A 20,351-nucleotide genomic window follows, 5' to 3' on the forward strand; every position below is an offset into this window, starting at 1 on the left:
CGGCGCCCGGCCCCCCGCACTCACCCAGCCCAGCGGCGTCCGCGTTGAAGGCGACGCCCGTGACGGCCGCTCTGTGGCCTCGGAAAGGCCGGATCAGGACGGGGTCCTCCTGGGGGAGAGGGTGCGCACCGTCAGGGTCCGCCCTGGGCCCCCCACCCGCCCCGCCCCCTCGGGAGCCGCTGACGTCCCGCACGCGGCGGGGTAACGGGGGCCGGCGGGCCCCGCACCCCCAGCGCTCCCACCGGCGGCTGCGGCAGCCGCACCGGCTGCAGCCGCGCAGCCCTTGGAGCCGGGCGACATCCGCCGGCCGCGGCACCCGCTCGCCGGCCGGCAGCCGCAGCTCGCCTTCCCGCCAGAGTGCCGCCCTGGCTGCCTAGGCTCGGGGCCGGGGCCAGGGCCGGGGGCCGGCCCTTACCAGCGCGGAGGCCATGGGCGGAGCGGGGCGCCGCGGCAACGGCGGCTGCCGGAGCGGCGCGGCGGCCCGTCAAACCCCCCGCGCTCCAGGCGCGGCCGGCCGAGCCCCGAGCCCATCCGCGGCGCCAACGCTGCGTGTTTCAATCGGCCCATTCGCCGGCTGCCCCGCGGGGGCGGGGCCGCAGAGCGGCCCATTGATCGTGTAGGTGCTCGACTCCCTCTTAAAGGCGCAGCGCCGCCCACGCCACCCGGCCAGCGATCGGCGGGCCGCGCCGTCCCCGCCGTGTGCGGGTGTTCCGTGGCGGGATCCGGATCCGGGTCCGGGTTCGGCGGCCGCGGAGCGAAGCGCCCTGCCCCGTCCTGCTCGGTCGGGCCCGGCCCGGCCCGTTAAAGCTGCTGCCCGGTGTTTCCCAGTCCGCCCGCTGGCTGGGACGCGGCGGCTCGTGCTCGGAAAGGGCTGAGCTGCCGCGGGGGTCCGGCCCGGTGGGCCTGGTGCGGGCTGGGCGCCGCGGCCGGAGGCGGGAAACTCGACCTGGGGTTTATTCTTTAAAACAACCCCCAAACCACGGTCTCCCCCCGTCGGCCTGTGCGGGGCCCCCCAGTGCTGGGCTGGCGCCCCTGCCCGCTGCCAGCGCGGCGCTCTGCCCCTCAGGGCCGCCGGGGGCCGCGGGGGCGTGAGGCGCCGCCCGGCCGCGCAGCGTAGGGCAGGTGCCCGGAGCCGCCTCTAGCCGAGGCGCGTTCTTCTGGGTCGGTGGGCGCTGCCTCCTGACGGCTGTTCCAGGCCAGCCGACAGCAAAGCTGAGAAAGCAAAATCTTCAAAGCTAGCGGAAGGTCGGGCCCATGCTACCTCGAATCTGTGACCCATGAACTGGCGCAGGATAACTCTGTTTAGCGCCTCAGACCGATTTTGTGTTAAGCTATCTTGGGCAGTTGGGCTTCTTTTTCCCCAGTTGTTTCTTAGCCTGTTAATCTTTCTAGATTTCCAGGTCAATGGTTGTGTTTGTATGCTACAGAGTTGGCTTTAAACAGTCCCTTAATGCTCTAAAAAAGTACAGCTACTTTTTTTTTTTATTATTTTATTTTATTTTTTAAGAAAAAGTTTACAAAAGCCCTACACAGAAATGTTGATGTTAGTGCTGTGAATGTTCGTGCAGCTTCATGGTGAGCTAGGCAAGGGAACCTATCTCCCTGGGAAAACACTGCTGCAATAGCCATGCTGGTAACAAGAGGATTGGCATCAATTAGAAAAAGCGAGGGCTGCGACAGCAAAACTGTCATTCAATATGCAAGTCTTCATGAAGAAGTAACGTATACTGCAATTACCCTTCTTTAAAAATCCGGTCTGCGTTTTACAGAGTTTCATCTGATACTGAACTTTTACATCTACAGAATCAGGTTAATAATTAGGCCAACTTGTAAGATTTGTCAGGTTTAGAATAGTTCCTAATCAATTGTGTTTAACCATGAAATGCACATTTAAAATAATAATTCAAAAATCCTGAAAAAGCAGGATTATCACATGCATGTGAGGTTTCCATGAAAAGCTGCGAGCCACTCCTTAACGCTGATGTTATACAGGCTGATAACTTGCCTTTACAGCTTCACATAAAAGTTTTTAAAAAGAAGTGGTGGGACAGGACATGCTGACTTTAACTTCGACCTAATGAAAGCTGCAGTTTTATGTCATTATTTGTTCTTGGCTTGATTTAGGTTTTTGGGTTTGGTTTGGTTTGGGTTTGTTTTCTAAACAGCTCACTCACCCGTCCCTTTGTGTTACCTTCCATGGTTTAGTTATCACAAAGTGAAATGTAACATTAAAAGAAGTTGGTAATGGTAAAGACTTAAATGTCCCACATTCTACCACTGTGCAGGAACAGTGAGTTAATTGGTTAAATTTACTTGGCCTCTGACACTATTGAAGGCTTCCAGCTGTTTCTCAACTGCTTTTCCAGCTACCCTCTTTCTCCTAGGGTTTATCAGCTGTGAATGATGCCTCCCTGCAGGAGACAGCCAAACTACGTTTAGATCCTATCCCTCTGGGAAGCAGGTTTAGTACCAAACTTTGAATGATCTGAAGTTATTCTGTGCTCTCTTTCCTTTTCTTTTGAATGAGAAACTACCCTCTGTGCTGCTGTAATTGTGTATTATGATATCTCAGTGTTTCTGGTACCTTGTGTTCTCAGGTTCAAATGTATTCTGGAGGGTCCTTAAATCCCAGTGGACCAAAGCACATGTTATTTTATTTACAGGCTGAGCTAAATGACAATACCCAGTTCTACCGAATCTTTTTCCTTTTGCCTTCTTCACAGCTGCTACACATCCAGCAGCTTACTATCCTTTAGTCATTTTGGGGTGCTAGCAATGTACTGGAATCTGTACCTGCCTGAAAAATTCCTGAATTATAAAGTTCCAGGTGAGAGGCATAAAGCGAAGGAAGGCCTGCGGTTACTGAGAGAAAGAGGGTGGCATCCCTCTTTCTAGAAATCGCTAGAGAAGTGTTTCTCAGATTGTAGGGCTTACAAAGTTAGTCTATTCCTTGCTGCTTCTCCTCACCTGAGGCCGTTTTGAAGGCTCCCGAATGCTTACAGGAAGCAAAGTATTCCCTTGCCACAGACATATAATTAACTGTAATGACTGTAGTTATAAAGCTGGCAGGTAACAGTTTTTGTGCTGATTATTTTTTATCGTTAGCATGCATAGATTTTATTTTTAGAATTAGATTCTAGTAACTCCTAATAATTTAGTACAATTATGAGCTGGCATTGTTTTTTTAAGGTTGAGAATAACTGTTCTGCGATATAAAAGTGCAATCTACTGTATTAAGTTGTTGTGCACTGTGATGACAATGATAAATAGTGCATCAGAAAATATCTTCAGAATGTCATGTCTCACCAGGCTGTTGTTTCAGCAGCTGTTAATTTTTTATCAGGCACTGAGTTAAGGTAGTATATGTCCAAACAAAAATTGTGTATATGGAGGAACACTTCGAGACTGTAACTCAAGGTTCATGGCAGGCTGCATGGTCACTGTAGGAAAGGACCTAGTAAAAGTATCTGTAGAATTCAAGGACTCATAGACATACTTGGTACCCTTTGTGCATGTGTGTTGCAATGTACGTATAAATTACACTGATCACATATGGTTTCATAATAATTGAGGTAATAAAATGCATGTGCAGAAGGGGCAAATGTAATATACTAGCCCACCTAAAATTCTGTCATATCTAAAATGAGAACTTTCAACTTAATGTTAATCCTACTTTAAAATAAAACTGAGAACCCTGACTTTAATTACACGGGATCATATCGGGAGCAGCTGTGTTAGAGGCAAAGCTGTTCAGACCCCCATAGAGGCCTTTGGCCCTCGGGCTGCTGGCAGAAGGGGGACATAAGCAGGCAGCGGTGTGCTGTGGGAGCTAAAGGGGGGGGTGAGGTACGCCTTGCCAACGTGGTGTCTGTTATTCGTCCACCTACATGCAGGAGAAGAATGTAGTCTCAGGGCACAAAGACTTAATTATAGACTGTCTTACAGTTGTAGAACCATTATGCCTTATGTTCCCAGCCTCTTTCCAACCTCTGATCCTACCTTTTTTTCTCCTACATCAAAACAGTTATGAAAATAAATATTAAGACTGTAAAGTAACTTGCAGAGTACTGTTGGGGTTTTTTTGGCTCTGCTGAAATTTTCTTATCAAAATCCCATTAAATTCTGTTTGTGAACAGCAATAAGAAAATGGAAAAGAAAAGGATATCAAGTAGGTACATACAAATTTGAAAAGCAAGGATGGTTTGGAATATATATGATGTTACGTTTAGTCTAAGAAACATCCTGGGATCCTGAGAGAATTGGCAGGTGTAGTTGCTAAGCCATTCTCCATCGTATTTGAAAAGTCACAGCAGATAGGCGATGTCCCCAGTGACTGGAGAAAAGGGAATATCACACCCAGAACTTGGGAACTACTGAGCAGTCAGCCTCACCTCTGTGCCTGGTAAGATCATGGAACAGATCCTCCTGGAAGTTGAGTTGAAGCTTATGGAAGATGAGGAGGTGATTAGAGAAAGCCAGCATGGCTTTACTGAGGGCAAATCATGACTGACTAATCTAGTGGCCTTCTCTGATGGAGTGACAGCATCAGTAGACAAGGGAAGTATAACTGATGTCATCTACCTGGACTTCTGTAAAGTCTTTAATACAGTCCCCCACAACATTCTTGCCTCTAAATTGGAGTGATATGGATTTGAAGGACAGACTATTAGATGGATGAGGAATTGGATGGATGGCCACATCCAGAGTTATAGTCAATGGTTCAGTGTCTAAATAGAAACCAGTAATGAGAGGTATCCTGCAAGGGTCTGTTTTGGAACCAATACTATTTAACATCTTCATTAATGACATAGAAAGTGGGATTGAATGCACCTTCAGCAAGTTTGTGGGTGACACCAAACTGAGTGGTGCAGTTGATACAATGGAGGGAAGCGATGCCACCCAGGGGACCTTGACAGGCTTGAGAAATGGGCCTGTGCAAACCTCAAGGTTCAGCAAGGCCAAATGCAAGGTCTTGAACCTGGCTTTGGGCAATCCCCAGTACCAATATAGTGTGGGGGATGAATGATTTGGAAGCAGCCCTGTGGAGAACTTGGGACTACTGGTGAATGAAAAGCTGGACATAGGACAAGAGAAAACAGCTTCAAGTTGAACCAGGGGAGATTTAAGCTGGATATTAGGAAACATTTCTTCGCTGAAAGGGGTGTCAACCATTGGAACAGGCTGCCCAGGGAAGTGATTGAGTCACCATCCCTGGAGGTATTTAAAAGATGTGTAGATGCGGTGCTTAGGGACATGGCTTAGCAGTAGAATTGTCAGTGCCAGTTTAACAGCTGGATTCAATGGTCTTAAGGGTCTTTTCCAACCTAAATTATTCTACAATTTGATGATACTAGGAGACAGCAATGTGCACTTGCAGCCCAGAAAGCCAACCATACCTGGGCTGCATAAAAAGTAACATGGCCAGCAGGCAAGGGAGGTGAATCTCCTCCTCTACTTTGCTCTCATGAGACCCCACATGGAGTACTGCGTCCAGCTCTGGGGTCTCCAGTAGAAGAAAGTCATGGACCTGCTGGAGTGGGTCCAGAGGAGGGCCACAAAAATGTTCAGAGGGCTGTTGTAGCTGACAGATATTTGAGATTTTTCCTTGTTCAGTGTATAGATTGCATTTGTACTGAAGGATAAATAAGAGAATTTAAAGTGCCCAAAGGGAAACATGTAAAGGAAAACTGCATAATTTAAAACCAGCACTTTAAACCAAACAACCATCTCGGTTAGAAGCTGAGTGACAATTACTCTCCCAAAAAACGTGTCTTAAAGTCATCAGAATTTGTATAAAAGTGGGTGTGTTATCCAAAGGGTTTTTTTTTTCTGTTTGTTCCTTTTAATTAGATGGTTTTGTATAAAAGATACATATCTTTCTAATGACTACAGGTTATTAAATTCCTTAATGTTTCTCCCTAAGTACTCAAACAACACAGTAAAACTACTGACGCAGTAATATGCAGCTGGAGCATGCACTGAGCTGCATGCAGACCTCTCTTAGTCTCACTTTCAATGTCACACTACAACACACTCTATAATGCATGTGCATTATTTGAATCTGAGAGTGTTTGCAGCCACTGATTGTTCTGATAAAGGGACTGGTTTGACTATGACATTTTCTGGGATAATCCTATTATGGTGTTTTGTAGCAGTGGCATCACTACTGGCTGGATATCTACATGCAGTTCCAAATTTAAAGAACATCTTTCTCTCTCTCTTTTTTTCTCTTTTTTTTTTTTTTTTTTTTTTTTTCCTCCTTGCTAATGTTGTTATGGATGATCAATAGCGATAATGTTTGATGTGTTACCAGCAACAAGGGTATGTTGGTAAATACTTTCATTTCAATGTATTTGCATCTAGCTTTTCTAAAAATATTTAAAGCAGTGGTTTTCTAAATAGATATGTAGTATGATGGCTCTTTGCCGTTGTGTAAAGTACCTGAGAAAATGTCATGCTGCAAAATTCAATGTGTTGAAATAAAGTTACTTGAGCAAATTGTTTGGAAATGTGTGTTTAAAATCAAGAACTATTTGTGTGTCTTACCCAAGTCATGAGGGTTAGAACAGGTTTGGAAGAATTTAGTACAATGTAGCAAAGGTTATAACAAATATATTAATACTTCAGCAGATGCTGTATAGAATGTCATGAGGGTTAGAACAGGTTTGGAAGAATTTAGTACAATGTAGCAAAGGTTATAACAAATATATTAATACTTCAGCAGATGCCGTATAGAATGGTGTTTATAAAATATCTTCCATTTAGCACTGCTTCACAACAGCATCACCTAGTATAATGTGGATATTAACTGCAAGAGTTCATGACAGTTGATGAACAGTGAACTGTTGTATGAAGATGCCTAGCTTGCTGAAGTATCTGCTTCTGTATGTATCACAAGGTATGTATCACTTCACCTGAAGAATCTGGTAAGAAGAACGAACTAAAAAATGGGATAAACAGGACCAAGATAAACAAAAATAAGAAATTCAGCTAGAAAAATGACCTCTTGATACCGGAGCTTACTTAATTTTAGAAAAAAGTGTAGCTTTTATTGAAGTCCAAACTCCATGAAACCAAATTATGGCTTGGCTGACAAATTTATGAATAAAAGGTGGCAGTAAATTTATTTGCTGAGTGTTAATGAGGAACTTGGTATTTGCACACATAGCAGAATTCATATTAGTAGGTATTTTATAAATTCATATGGTTTATTTTAAACCAGATTACATTAAAACTATGGGTAAGGTTTTCAACCATTAAACTGAAGATATAGAGAATATAAGGCATGATAAAAATGTAATACATCGTGCTTGACTCTGTTTTCAAAAGGAAAACTACTACACGCTTAACAGGCAGTCCAGTATCAGCAAGGTGTGTCAAGGTTTGTGCATTGACAGTATGTCCAAGTATGGTAGTTTAAGACTATCTTATTTCAGGTGCTTCTAATTGTGTTAATTTTGAATTTTCTTGCATTTCTGTACCATATTCATACTTAGTTGTAGTACCAAAACAGACGTAAATAAATGTGGTGGTTAGCTGCCGCCAAAAGGGGCATCATCAGTCCTTCTTTTCGTGGTGGCATTAGTGGTTGTCTAACCTAGGAGTGAAGTGGTTTAGAAAGCTAAATCAACATGAATAGTAGTGTAGTGTAGTGATTGCTTATTTATAGTTGGTTTAGTGTTCTGCCAGTTTAGTGCATTCAACTGGTTCTTCTCAGGGTCAGATCAATGGTAACTGGCACACATTAAGCTGTTGGAGCTTGCTCTTGCTGCTGAGTATGGAACTGCTTCTTTTGACAATATTTAGCTAACACATTGTCTTAAAAGAAGTTGTCAAACTATATACATACCCTTAGACAATTTTCCCAGTGTCATCAGCATACAGGTGCTACCTCATGCTCAACCAGTAACAACAATCCTCATGATTCCTGTGCTAATTTGCTTTTTCTGCTGCTGATAGGAGGAGGAAATGGAAATTACCTCACTGTCTGTCTTTCATAAGCTTGCTTGTCTGCACTTATCCAAGGAGGACTAGGTGAAAAAACACCTAAAGATATAAAAAACAATGAACAGTGAAGGGACAACAGAAAAGCTAAAGCAAGCACTTGAAACAGATGACCAGAACTGCCAGGTACAAAGTATGCAAAATGGTAACAAATGTTATTTCAGAAACAAGTGAGGAAAAACAATATGCCACTATTACTGGAAAACAAGGAACGTAATGGTGCCTGACCCCCTGCAGCTACAAGTGGAGGAAAGGAGTATGTAGCTGTTAAAAAAATCACAGAGGGAGGTCAGTGTGCCAAATTGATCTTGTGGGTCCTCCACATGACTGCCAGTTTAACAAGTCTGTTTACAGTGGCAAAGAAGGGGGAACATGATATCCAGAGAGATGGAAAAGGAGGCAGAAGAGCACGTGCAGTGGAGCAGGGATGGTCTTCCACTCCACATCCTGGTGCACATAACCACGTTTTATCTGTGGCGTTAGTTTCTTCTGCTAAATGCTTGGTAGGGCCAGGGTCTGAGCCATCAGAGACTTCAGGGGCTTAGCACAGAGCGTGCTCTATGAATTCGCTTAGCAGTGTCACGGTGCTAGTCTTCCAGGTCCACGCACCCATGTATCTTCTAAAAGGGATCCTTGACTCTGTATCTCATGACCGTTTCAGAGATGACTTGGGCACTGAATTAGAAATGTCATTGCTCTCTCCTCTGCTGCCCCTTTGTGGCATGTATCTAAGGTCTGAACCACCAGTTTATTTTACCAGGCCTGAACTAGATTTTTGTTAGTACAATTAAAAAACCTAAGAGAACGTGATTCCACGTTTCCCTTAGGTCGGTGTCCAGAGGCACAGGAATAAGGCAAGGTGATTCTGACCAGCAGTGGCAGCTGCTTCATTTTCGGGATCGTTGCAGAGAAGACTGGGTTACACACGAGAGAGAAAACCTTACAAACCTTACAGATCACATTTTTGCCACTTTACAGGCAACCCTAAATTCTGATTATTCTGTGTTCATCATTGCTACACCAGGGCAGGGACTTCTTTGTCTGGAGAAGGAAAGCAGACATCTGTAATTATTCCCCCCGCCCCCCCCCCCCCCCCTCCTCTTGCAGCACTGGCTGCTCGGGCAGGAAAAGCTTTCCAACATGACAGCTGGCAAACCCACGATATGACAAACTACCACAGATGCTTCCTGCTGCTACCATATAGATTTTCTCTTGAACGTTACTTGTTTGGCAGATGCACACAGAAAGATAAAGGGGGTACTAGCAGTTTCAGACTCTCAGAAGGTTTTTTTTAAAATCATTTTTTAATTAATTAATTAATAATGAATAAATACACTGTTCCATCTGCATGCCTGCATCAAGTATAAAAGCTGCCACCATAAATGAGACACCTAGACACTGGCCTGATTCAAAGAGTAAGCAGTAATTATATCGTCTGAAATGCTGCTCATGAAATGATAAAAATCTAACCAATGAGCTCTGTTCCACTGACAAGGCACATACATACAGTGGGTCATTTTGGGGATAGAAAGTCCAAACTGCAAATATCTTGCCCACTACACACCTCCTTTTTTTAAACTCCCTTTCCTCTGCTGCAGGAAGGCTGTATGCATGCCTAGCTGGACATGTGTCCACTTGCTGTAAGAATTCTTGCAGGGGCTCTATTATGAAACTTTATGCTCATCTCACACAATGACTGGTTTTGTTTCAAAGAGAGACGACTTCTGAATGGCTGAACAATGCATGTACTGTACAGTGGAAAGAAGCAGAAGGTGATATCTGTTTAATATCATGAAATGGAGCAAGGAAGAATGCCCCCAATTTTTTTGCTAAAACAAGTTTGCGAGAGCAGTGCTCAGGCTCCTTGTAACATTCTCCCATGTCAAAAAAGACTTGGTTTTATCATTTTGCACACTTCTAATCACAAGGCTGCTGCGTATGGGCACATTATACCCAGAATCTCCACCACAATCCAGTTGGAATTCCACAGGGCATCTTACAGTTAGCATAAGGGTATCACAGAGACTGGTCCCAGCTGTGGGGACGGTCAATAGGGCCTCATAGCAAAGATCTGCAGCACAGCAGTAACACTGTAATCTGTGAGCCCTATAGAAAAGAAAACAGAAGTCAAAGCACCTTCCCTTTTAAAGCAAGAAGGGACATCTGGGTGGCACAGCTTTTGCAGATGCAGCAGCAGGCGTCACACAGGAAGCACGCCCTGATGGCTTCTGCCTGGTCAGAACTAACCCGGCCCTGCTTCAGCACGCTGTGAGGCTGCCACCTAAGAAGGATTTTCACACCACAAATGATCACAAGGCAGCCTGTTAGAGATGATAGCACCTAACTTACTCTGTGACCTGCTTGCATCTTTTTGCACCAATTCTTACTTTTAAATTGTTTGCTGGCTTCTTTCACTGTAGTTTAAGAGAATTCATCCTTAACTAGAATTTGTTTTGAAGAACGCAGCCTGCTGTTAGATAAACCCCTTGTTCTTGCACCTAAAGAACAGACAGGGTGTGCTTTGAATTTCCCAGTTATCAGCAAAGAATGCTATGTGCTTGCTACAGCTGTCTTCAAGATCACTTCCGCTGCAAGGAAGTTTTCCTGCCGTAGTATTGAATACAATCATGAAACATGTCTTCACCAAAAGCATATGAACATTTGCAGATAGGCATGTTTTACTGTGACACACCACTTAATTGTTAGGCACATTTAATTTTGGTATTTTAAATAGAAAGCACTAATTAAGTTTTATACATCAGTTTACTGTTGGTGTTCTAGTCTCGTTACACTCCCTCCAACCTATCATCACTTATGTGCAATCATATAATGATCCATAACGGTTATTAAATTTTGGTATTCAGATTCACAGCACAGATCATAGTAGGTTCTCCCCCAAAACAAAACACGAGGTAAAGATGACCAAAATGCTCAAGCAAAAGTATGAGCTGTAGCATTCCTGACATTCGTGCCTCAGGCTGGAGGAGGCTGCTTTAAGATACGGGCTTTTCAACTTCTATATTCATTTTGCTTGCTGTTGTCACTCCTATCCTGCTTTGCTTCTGAAGCTTTCAGCAACTTCCTGCTGGTTGTGCTTTTCTTTCCACTCTCCCCTTTCAACTCCACTTAACTTCCTTCATGCACAGTGTTTTAGCTATTGCTTCCTCCATCTCCAGTTCCTGGGGTACTAGGAGCTGCAGAGGGGAATGCAATTCTGCTTGAGTTTTGCTGACCAGAGGACAGCCCATGCAGCCGTAGCATCCAATAAGCACGAGCCTGCAGCAGCAGTTTATCCAGAAGCAGCTCCAGTGTGGTTCACCACGATGTCACAGAAGCTGTTGAAATGGTACAACTGAGGGGACACTGCAGGAAAACAGGAGCAGAGCAGAGGTAACCTAAGCCAGCATCGTGGACTACAATCCTGCTGTGTGGAAGGCTCAGTTGCAACCCAATTGCAACCCCCTGCAACCAGGCAGAGCAGTTTGCTCAAAACAGGTACAGCTTTGCTGAGCAATGGACAAGGCTGACTGTAAGATATTTAACAGGATGCAACTTGTCCATACTTTCCACTGGGATAGCAAAAGACATCTCCACCACCAGATCCTCCTTGACAAGCTTCAAAGCTTGTTCAAAATCTTGGACATGGTAGACTATCAGCAGCAACAAGCATTAACAGAAAAATAATACTTCCCTCTCAAATTCCATTCTTTGAAATGGCTAAACCCTTTTATTTCATAACATTACTCTCCCCCTACCCCCAAAAGCAAACCCTTTGAGCTGTATAATTTTATTAGTGGTTAAATGTACTTCTCCATGAAGTTTCCTCAAAAGGCTGATTTCCAAATTACAGTACAGCCATTGAGCCTTGCAAGACTGAAACAAGGCAAGAAAGCCACAGAAGCACTTGTCTTACATTTGGCAATACCCCAAATGTAGTCAGTTTGGAAATAACCATGTATGGCTTAACTGTTGAACGTGGACTGATCCTAAATGCAATGTTTCAAACTGGGTTTACGCTAGCATGCAGGTGTATGTTTCAACATTTCAGTCTCTTTGACAGTGATTGTCAGAGATCAAGTGTGACTTTGGAAAACACACACAGAGGGGTCTATTGATTGTGCTGATTGCCTTTGCGGACAATAATGATGACAGTTGGTGTAAAGTAGCATTCTCAAGTGGCATTTTAATCAGCTCACACTCCTCACCCAGTGATCAAAAAGCCTGTAGCACTTCTTCATTCAAAATATAAAATGCTGATTGTGTTGATCCGTATCAAGCTGACACATGATCAATTTAGTTGATATTCAGACTTGGATTGTTTGTGAACCTTTTGAAAAAGAATGAAGTCAGTAAGATTTAAAGCTGTAATAGTTATATTCAAGTACCGACATACCTGCAGAATGGCTGAGGACCCCTGCTATCCCAAACTCTTTAAAAATGGCAGTTCAGAACACTTTTAACCTCCTGCTGTACAGTTCAGTTCATCTTTTATTGGAACATTAATACCTTTGAAATTAAATACGCTGCAATATACTGACCCTACAGAAGAAAATTCAAATGATTTCTGCACCTTTAAGGCAGAGAGCCAAATGTAGCATATTAACATTTAGTGGCGTAGGCACTCTGCCACATCTTCTAAACATACTTATTTTAAATCTGGTTTAGTTTCAAAAGCAATGTGTTATTTATAACAAGAAAAGTCTATGACAACTGTTTTGCAGACACACAGCTATTTTTTCCAATAGTTAGAATGTCAAATTTCTATTTGAATCATCGCACATTACTTTAACATTTGGTCAGCCAGCCAGCTAGTTTTACGATACAGCTTACATGTGGAATTTTGACAGAAGCTTTTCCTATTACATCCTTTCTAAGACCAGAATGGCACTTTTGTAATGTCAGGCTTCCTACATTAGCATTTAAAATTTTATATGCAATTATGTGAAAACCAGTAAAAAGACTTCAAATCTGATATAACACTAAGTTCTCCAAGTGTAACGAAGTATTTCTGTAACTCAAGGCAAAAGAGGAAGCATTTGTATGTAACGGTAGAATTGATACTGCATTTAATTTAATTTCACTGATAATTTTCTCAGTTAGATAAAAGCCTGTAACACCACCACTCTATGAACTAAGGTTAAGGATAAAAGTTAGCTTCTCAATTCCATTTAAATTATAGGCTTCTATGTCTGAAAATGTATTTTTCAGTGCTCTTTATTCTTGATGAGTTAGAACAATGACATAGATTTCAATAACTTAATATGCCTGCAAGTGAACTTTCTGTTTCAGAAACTGATCAGAAACATAAAACCAGAAAGAAACCCACAACCAACCACAACAGCTTTGAGAAAAAGGAGCAGGTTCTTGCAAGAGAGCCTTTACAGAGCAGGGCAGTGAAACCACACAAATCTGCAAGTAAGTCAGCTTTTCGTTTTCCTTAGAAATAGCTACAATTTTTATTCTTTATACACCTGAAATATTTGAAAGAGCCAAATAACAAAGTGAGAAATCCTCTTCTTCCTCAAGGAGTAGCTGCTTTCCACAGGTGTGCAGCTTAACCTTCTGGAGATCACTTTAAAACCTTTGGGCTTTGCTATGAATTAGAGGCTGTTACTTTGAAGCAGCTAAGCACGTCTGGCTTGTATTATGAAACATCAATATTAGAAGGCATAAGCAAAGTTTAACAGTCACCCATTGAAGACAGTTTAAAAATAGGATCACAGAATAATTCAGGTTGGAAGGGGCTTTGAGAAGTCATCTAATGCAAACTCCTGCTCAAGGCAGTAGAACTTCATGAAATTTCATTCAGATTATTTCATGAAGTATTGTTCCTTCAGTGCTTGCAAAGACAAAAAGGCTGTGAATTTTCTCACTGAAGAGTTATTTTCTGCTGAACAGTTTCCCATCTCCACACAAAAAAACCCCCAAACAACGACCAAACAAAACAAAACACCAAAAACCACTGAATAACCTGTAATTTTGAACATTTGAATACTGATTGAACCCAGGATCTCTCTTCACAGCTCAGAATATCTTCCCAGACAGCTTCTTACAGAACTGCTTTGCACTGTGATGGGATAAGCTCAGGAAGGAGGGGAAGGGGTGGGGATTAGAAGCCACACAGAATCCATGCAGTTCAGCACCAAACAGTAACAGCTAAGCTCTGTATTACTTCTGCAACTTTCTCTCCTAAAACGAGGTGAGAAAAGCTCAAGTCCAGTTTAAGCTTCACCAACCTCTACTAAGATATGCTGCGAGTGAAAAAAACCAACAAACAAGCTAAGGTATCTCAAGCTTCCTACAAGGAGCTTTTAATTCATGACCAGTAACTTAATTCCTGACCATCTCTGAAATTTAAAAACATCACCATTGAAGACTTTAAGGTAGATGTTAGCTTAAGTTCAGCTCACTAGAGAACTGTAAGAGCTGTAAAAACACTTAAGTAACATTATTTGTACCAGCTTCATGTTACTGACATTAGCCATAGGAAAAACTTGTAATTCTTTTTATTCCTTTTTCAGCTTTTAAGATGATGATAATAAAGAAAGAGCTGCTAGGAAAAAAGAAGAGAAAAATGCATGCTTCCGTTTACTAACAGATGCTTCTACAGAGAAATGGGAACTGCAAATTGTCTTCAACACACATGCAATCCCTTTTCTTCTGCATCTAATGGCCCCATCTGTCCAAAAAAGATCAAAGCCACTGGAGACATTTTAGACAACCCGAGTGCCTCTCTTCTAAGAAGTCCTCTGGTAACAGGCCAGCAAGCATAGGTTATCATCTTGCACGCATAACTTAAAGCCTGAAAGTAGTAGCAATTTAGATAAAAACCAAGCAAGGTAAAGTTTTTATGCTTAACCACATCATTTTGGGAGTACTTCTTAAATGGTAGCATCTTTCAGTGCTGTCATCTAGAGCAGCTCATGGAAGAGGTCTTTTGACAAGACGTGTGGAAAGAACTAGCTTTGAAAAGTACACATTTTCAAGACAGAGGGACAGATTTTTTTTCCCATTAGAAAAACAATAATATGAGTTTCACTTCAAAATTTCAAAGCCCAAAAGAGCTTAGCACCAGAATCGCTTTGCTGGTTACTTAGATCATCAGTATTCCAGAACGCCAATCGTGTCTTTACAGAACATAGCTAAAGTTGGTGCCATTTTAAGACAATGATTTTTTACTTTCCCAGTCACTCATCATTCAGAAGGGTTCACTACAGCAGAAGTGATCCAAGCTCTGCTACCACAGTAAGCGTTACAGAAGGCAAATATCAGCAAGCCCATTGGTCAGGTCAGTTTAAGATAGACGAGTGCAAGTTCCTTTCTCACTTTGGCTCAGGTTTGATCACTCCAGTGATTGATTTCTTCATTGAGTACCATCTATGTGTACGAATAATATCCATGAGGCTAATGGGGAAACACTATAGAGTTACACCTCCTCCTCAAGAATTTCAAGATGACAGAATAGCTGAGGTTGGCAGGGACCTCTGCAGATCATCTAGTCCAACACCCTGCTCAAAGCAGGGTCAGTTACAGCAGGCTTCTCGGGGGTGTCTAGTTGGGGTTTGAGTGTCTCCAAGAACGGAGACTCCGTAACCTCTCTGGGCAACCTGGTCCAGCATTTGACCACCAACACACACACACAAAAGTTTTCTTATGTTCTAGTAAAATTTCACATTTAACTTGTGCCTGTTGCCTCTTGCCTGTCAGTGGGCACCACTGAAAAGACTCCTTTGATTCCACCCACCATACCTGCATAATTGTGGCAAATTAGACCCTTATACAGCTGAAGAACTTAACACTTGTTTTTGGGGTTGGGTGGTAGGAAGAAGAGGGGCTGTTAAGCAGGTCTTTGCTACCTGCAGCCAAGGGATCCGTACAGCACAGCACAGCCTGTGCCTGCTCATGTCAATTGTGTCACGGATCAATCGCTCCTCCATCTACAAGGGTCTGCAAGTCAGGATCACTACACTTTATCTTTTACCTACAGGTAAGTAGGTAGTTTATTTTATAGCTACCTTACAGTAGCTTTGCATGTATTTTCCCTGTTAAAGTCCTCATAGGTCTTTTATGCATGTCTTCAAAGCCCTGCCCTTCAGACTCACTACTAGAAGAGGATCTTCAAGATATACCTGACAGAAGTCTACTGTGAGGCATAATGCTTTTGAAGTTTCCTGCCCACGGCTTAAATTTAAAAGTGTTACCCTAATTCTCAACACCTGTATATCTGCAAGCATAACCAAAGTCCTGCTGTGCACAGAGCTAGAACCTTGTCTATATACCAAGCTGCTTTCACAAGGCACAAATGAACATCAAGGGATCAGCTAGGTGAGGAGATTTTATGAACAACCTGGGAGAAACGTTTTGTCTTAAATATTCATTTCTCCATTGCTCATACTTATATCCATTCGCTGTTCATTCTTAGTCTAAAACCCAATTTGTCAAGCCTTCACACTGATTAAAAGTGGAAGGAGCACATTAAGGACTATTCCCTGGCAACACCAACAGCCACACTGCACAGCAGTTTTCCAGTATGTTTACTGACACTGGGTGAGATCTCGCAGATGAAGGCAGAAGAAAAGATCACAAGGCAGGGTAGAAGGATGATGAAGGAGACAAATCCACAATTGCGCCTCTCACTCCATCTGTCCTTCGCTGATTCCCTACAGTAGTCCTTGACAGACTGGAAGGGAGAAGAGGAGAAAGGGAGAAGATGCCAAGTTTTAGATCACGTCCATACTACTGCTAGATTTATTAGAACAGATCCTAGTTGATTTGGTAAAATGAAAAAAGCAAGGAATGACTCATATTTTTGGCAATTAAAATACAACAGAAAGTACCTTTTCCAGAGGTTTTTTTTTTTTATTTAAAAACACTAGTTTAAGAAGTGCTTTTTGGAATATGGTCCTTAATTAATTTGACTGTTACACTGATCAGAATATTAATGACTAATACATGGCAAACGACTAAAGAAAGATACACCTTTCCATCTTTAAAAGCAGTGTTGTCAGAAAGCAAATCCTAGCACTTCCTACAAAAATATTAATTCCAAGAGCTCCCTATTCCATGTAATTGGTGCCTGACCCATGTATCCTTTGACAGGTGCTACGACAAGGATTTGAATATTCTGAATTGATAGTTTTGCAGATTCTCTCCTAAAACACATAGCAGTAGCTGCCAGCCCAGTACTCAAAATAACCTATGTATTTCCCCACAAACATCAGCCTAACAGAGGCTTACCTTCAGGAGTTCTGGAGACTAGCTTAGGTCACAGCTGAGTATGTTTTGTACCTGCAGCTATCAGAGCAACCAATTTGTGGAAGAGGGAAAACGCCAACTTAAATCCTGTATTTGTAAAACTGAAATTGTCAAAGGTAACAGGTGCATCTTCTAGGCTTTATTTGCAGTATGGGTTTGTTTTCTGTCTATTGTAGTATCTTAAATCAGAATTTTTGGGAAGTTAATCACACAAAGTTTAGAAGCATTTGAACTATACGCTCTGATTCTCTACAGGAGACTGAAAGCTTTTAAACAGGAAAATACAGTATTCACTTTGTGCCTTAGTAGTTATCATACAGCAATGCTAAGATTGTGCCTTTGCTAAGGAGGAAACCATAGAATGTTTTCTGTACGATTGTACTTACAGTCTTCCAGCACACTTCAGCTTCATGCCCTGTAAAGACAGGCAGCCTAGGAAAGCAGATGAAGACGTTCAGAATACTGTTAGATACTGCTAGCTTTGCAACGAATCAAAGGGATACAGAATGCATATTTGCATTTCAGTGAGCAACCACTGCTTCTTTGCTTCATTGACACTTCACCAGTATTTAAGATGCCATGTGATGTTCCAGTATTTCATAGCGAATACTTTCATCAACCGAAAAACTGTTAATTCCCAGAAATTCCCTTGCTAGTCATTTTTTCCAAACTTGATTTCCCACTGCCTTCCAGCAAGGGCAAGCCAAGGAACCTTTTCAGCCTAGCAATTTCATAGATTTTTTTTTAGAAAACTAGGTGGTGTCAGGTGCATGTAACAGTAGTAAAGAGTGACAGAGAAATTCACTAGATCTTAAAGATCACATATAGCTGAAGCAAGCTACTGTCCATCTTCTGCAAAGCTAGGCACCCTTATCTATCTTTTAATGGAATACATGCAGAACACTAATGAGATCTGAAGTGGTCATAAAGTTGTATGTGAACACAGAACTAAGTCCTCTCCTGCTCCATACAGGGCTGGAGAAACCCACCTGCTTCCTTGCAGCTGTTCACATTTTGGACATCTCTTCTCCTTTTACATATAATCTCCTATTAATGCTGTGTAGTTACTATGACAGCGTAGGAGCCATGTCCAACGTGTTTCCCCTGCTGAGGGCTACTCCTTGCTTTGTCAGATTGGCAGTGTAAGCACCAACTCTAGCCTCATGCTTTGCAACTAGAATGGTGCTGCCATTGTTTAGCGGGCTCCCTTTTTCACAGTCTTCTTTCAGGTGTTTAAGCCCATCCCCATGGGTTTCTAAGCAAATCCTTGTCCTAGAACTTACTTTGAGCAAAACAGGACAAGTAGTACCTGCAGGAGGCGCTTTTGGTTTAGACACCATCTAAGCCATATCTCCTTGCTGGATGCTGCAGTTTCTTGAAGGTGGTGGTATACAGTCCAGGGAAGAAGATAAGCAGAAACAGCTTAAGATTCTTGATTCTGGCCCAGAATTTCTCATGACATGGCCCTGAACAAGCAAGCCAGTTCAGTCTGGAGATATGCTGGAGCTGTACCTCCATGCTGGCCAGGCTCATCCAACAAAGTTAAGGTATTTCAGTGAGGACTTGAAATCTGTGAGATCAGAAGATATGCACTACCTGGGGAGAGGGTGGAGGTGGAAAGAAGCAGGAGCTCTTTAGAACCAAGTATTTGCACCAGAAAAGCAGTATGGACATTAAGACATTCTACTTTGATTTATGCAATGTTTAATATAATCTGGATTCTTCTAGGGCTCTGCTGAGGCTGGCACTACTACAAGTAAAAACCGAACTTATCAGGCCTTTGGAATAACTTCCCAATACAGTCAGCCATATAGGAGTTTATCATTCCATGAATATTACATTTGCTTGCTACTTTGAAACATGTTGGAAAACTTCCTGTTATTCTAAGGAAGTCCCTGAGAATGTTGGTTCACATTTTTTGACTGCTTACACTTTCTACAGACCCCTGCTGCATTTACCCATGGATTTGGCATTAAGGTTTTTGTTTCCATTATTCTCTCCAGACTACTCCGTGATGCAGCATTTTCCTCTTCCTGTTAAGACCAATACAGAAAAAAAAAATTTATGAGTCCTTTTATATAACAAGTTACAACCCTCCCTCTCAAAGCCAAGATTAGATGTCCCAGCATTTGTTTTATATACACGTATAGTAGACATCCTAGCCACAATACTGAATTTGAAGCAACTTCAAACAGTAATCAGTCTAGAGCTGCATTTGTGTTAGAAGTTACTATTGCTTGATCACAATACCATGTACACTATGACCTCTGAAAGGGAATAAGCTTAAAGTCATAGCAAAAGCTATTTTATAGAATTGGCATGCATTTCAAGTTTAAATCAGTACTGTACTGACATTCAAGAATTTCAGTCCCCATACAGACTGAGATGAACAGCACTTTTATTTATTTCAGTTACAAGGAGAAAGACAAGTAAACCTTACAACCAGAAAGGCAATGAAGGCCTCATGAGCTTAGTGATAACCATTTCATAATCTAGGCAACATGTTATGACGTCTTGAGATCACAAAGAAAGCATGCCCCCCTCTTGAACAACTTTTCCTTTTTTCTGTAAGGAAATTTCCTGTCAGAACAGCACACTGATGTTAACAGAACTGAGAGGGACCACCAATGTACAAAGCCTACATTCACCCTCCCACCCCGCCTCAAAAGGCTTAAATGTAGACTTTATTTCAAAAAAGACAACACACAGTCATGATCACAACTAGCAAAGAGGGAAAAATTAGTGTTTTCAAATGAAGTCAAATTATGATGCATTAATGAAGTTAAATGAAGATACTTTCTCACATGGCAGTGTACTTAATGAGTAAAGAAACTCTCCTCATTTTAAATCAATGCTTATCTGTCTATCGCAGTAGGGAGAAAGCAGCTTACATAAAAACTGATCCCCCTACCAAGCGATCTAGGCAAGAACTATGACGTCAGGGAAGTGCTAGAAACATGTGGGAGAAATTACTATACAAAGTGTCAAGTGCAAACCCCCCTTGCCTAGAATTCAGTGCATTTACTTAAGTACAATAGAAAAGACTGAATTCAGGAGTGGTTGACAGTGGGATACAGTGCTACAGGTTGAAC

General features: G+C 42.4%; 1 protein-coding gene across 6 annotated transcripts in view; it reads right to left on the reverse strand.

The window, feature by feature from the left end:
- POC1B (POC1 centriolar protein B) overlaps positions 1-547 on the reverse strand; it is a 71,972-nt gene extending 71,425 nt beyond the window's left edge. For 4 of the 6 annotated variants that reach the window (XR_005827921.1, XR_005827923.1, XM_040594240.1 and 1 more), the window contains exons 1-2: positions 416-547; positions 25-109 (exon numbers count right to left, since the gene is read on the reverse strand). Coding sequence is in view for 4 of the 6 variants with exons in the window: in XM_040594240.1 (XP_040450174.1) it covers positions 25-109; positions 416-430 (100 nt within the window). In the remaining 2 variants the exon portion in view is untranslated. The remainder of the gene's footprint in view (positions 1-24; positions 110-415) is intronic. The other 2 variants (XM_040594239.1, XM_040594237.1) reach the window with 1 other exon arrangement.
- Between the last annotated feature and the right edge of the window lie 19,804 nt (positions 548-20,351).

This window comes from Falco naumanni, chromosome 5, assembly GCF_017639655.2.
Source record: "Falco naumanni isolate bFalNau1 chromosome 5, bFalNau1.pat, whole genome shotgun sequence".
NCBI classification, from domain to species: Eukaryota; Metazoa; Chordata; class Aves; order Falconiformes; family Falconidae; genus Falco; species Falco naumanni.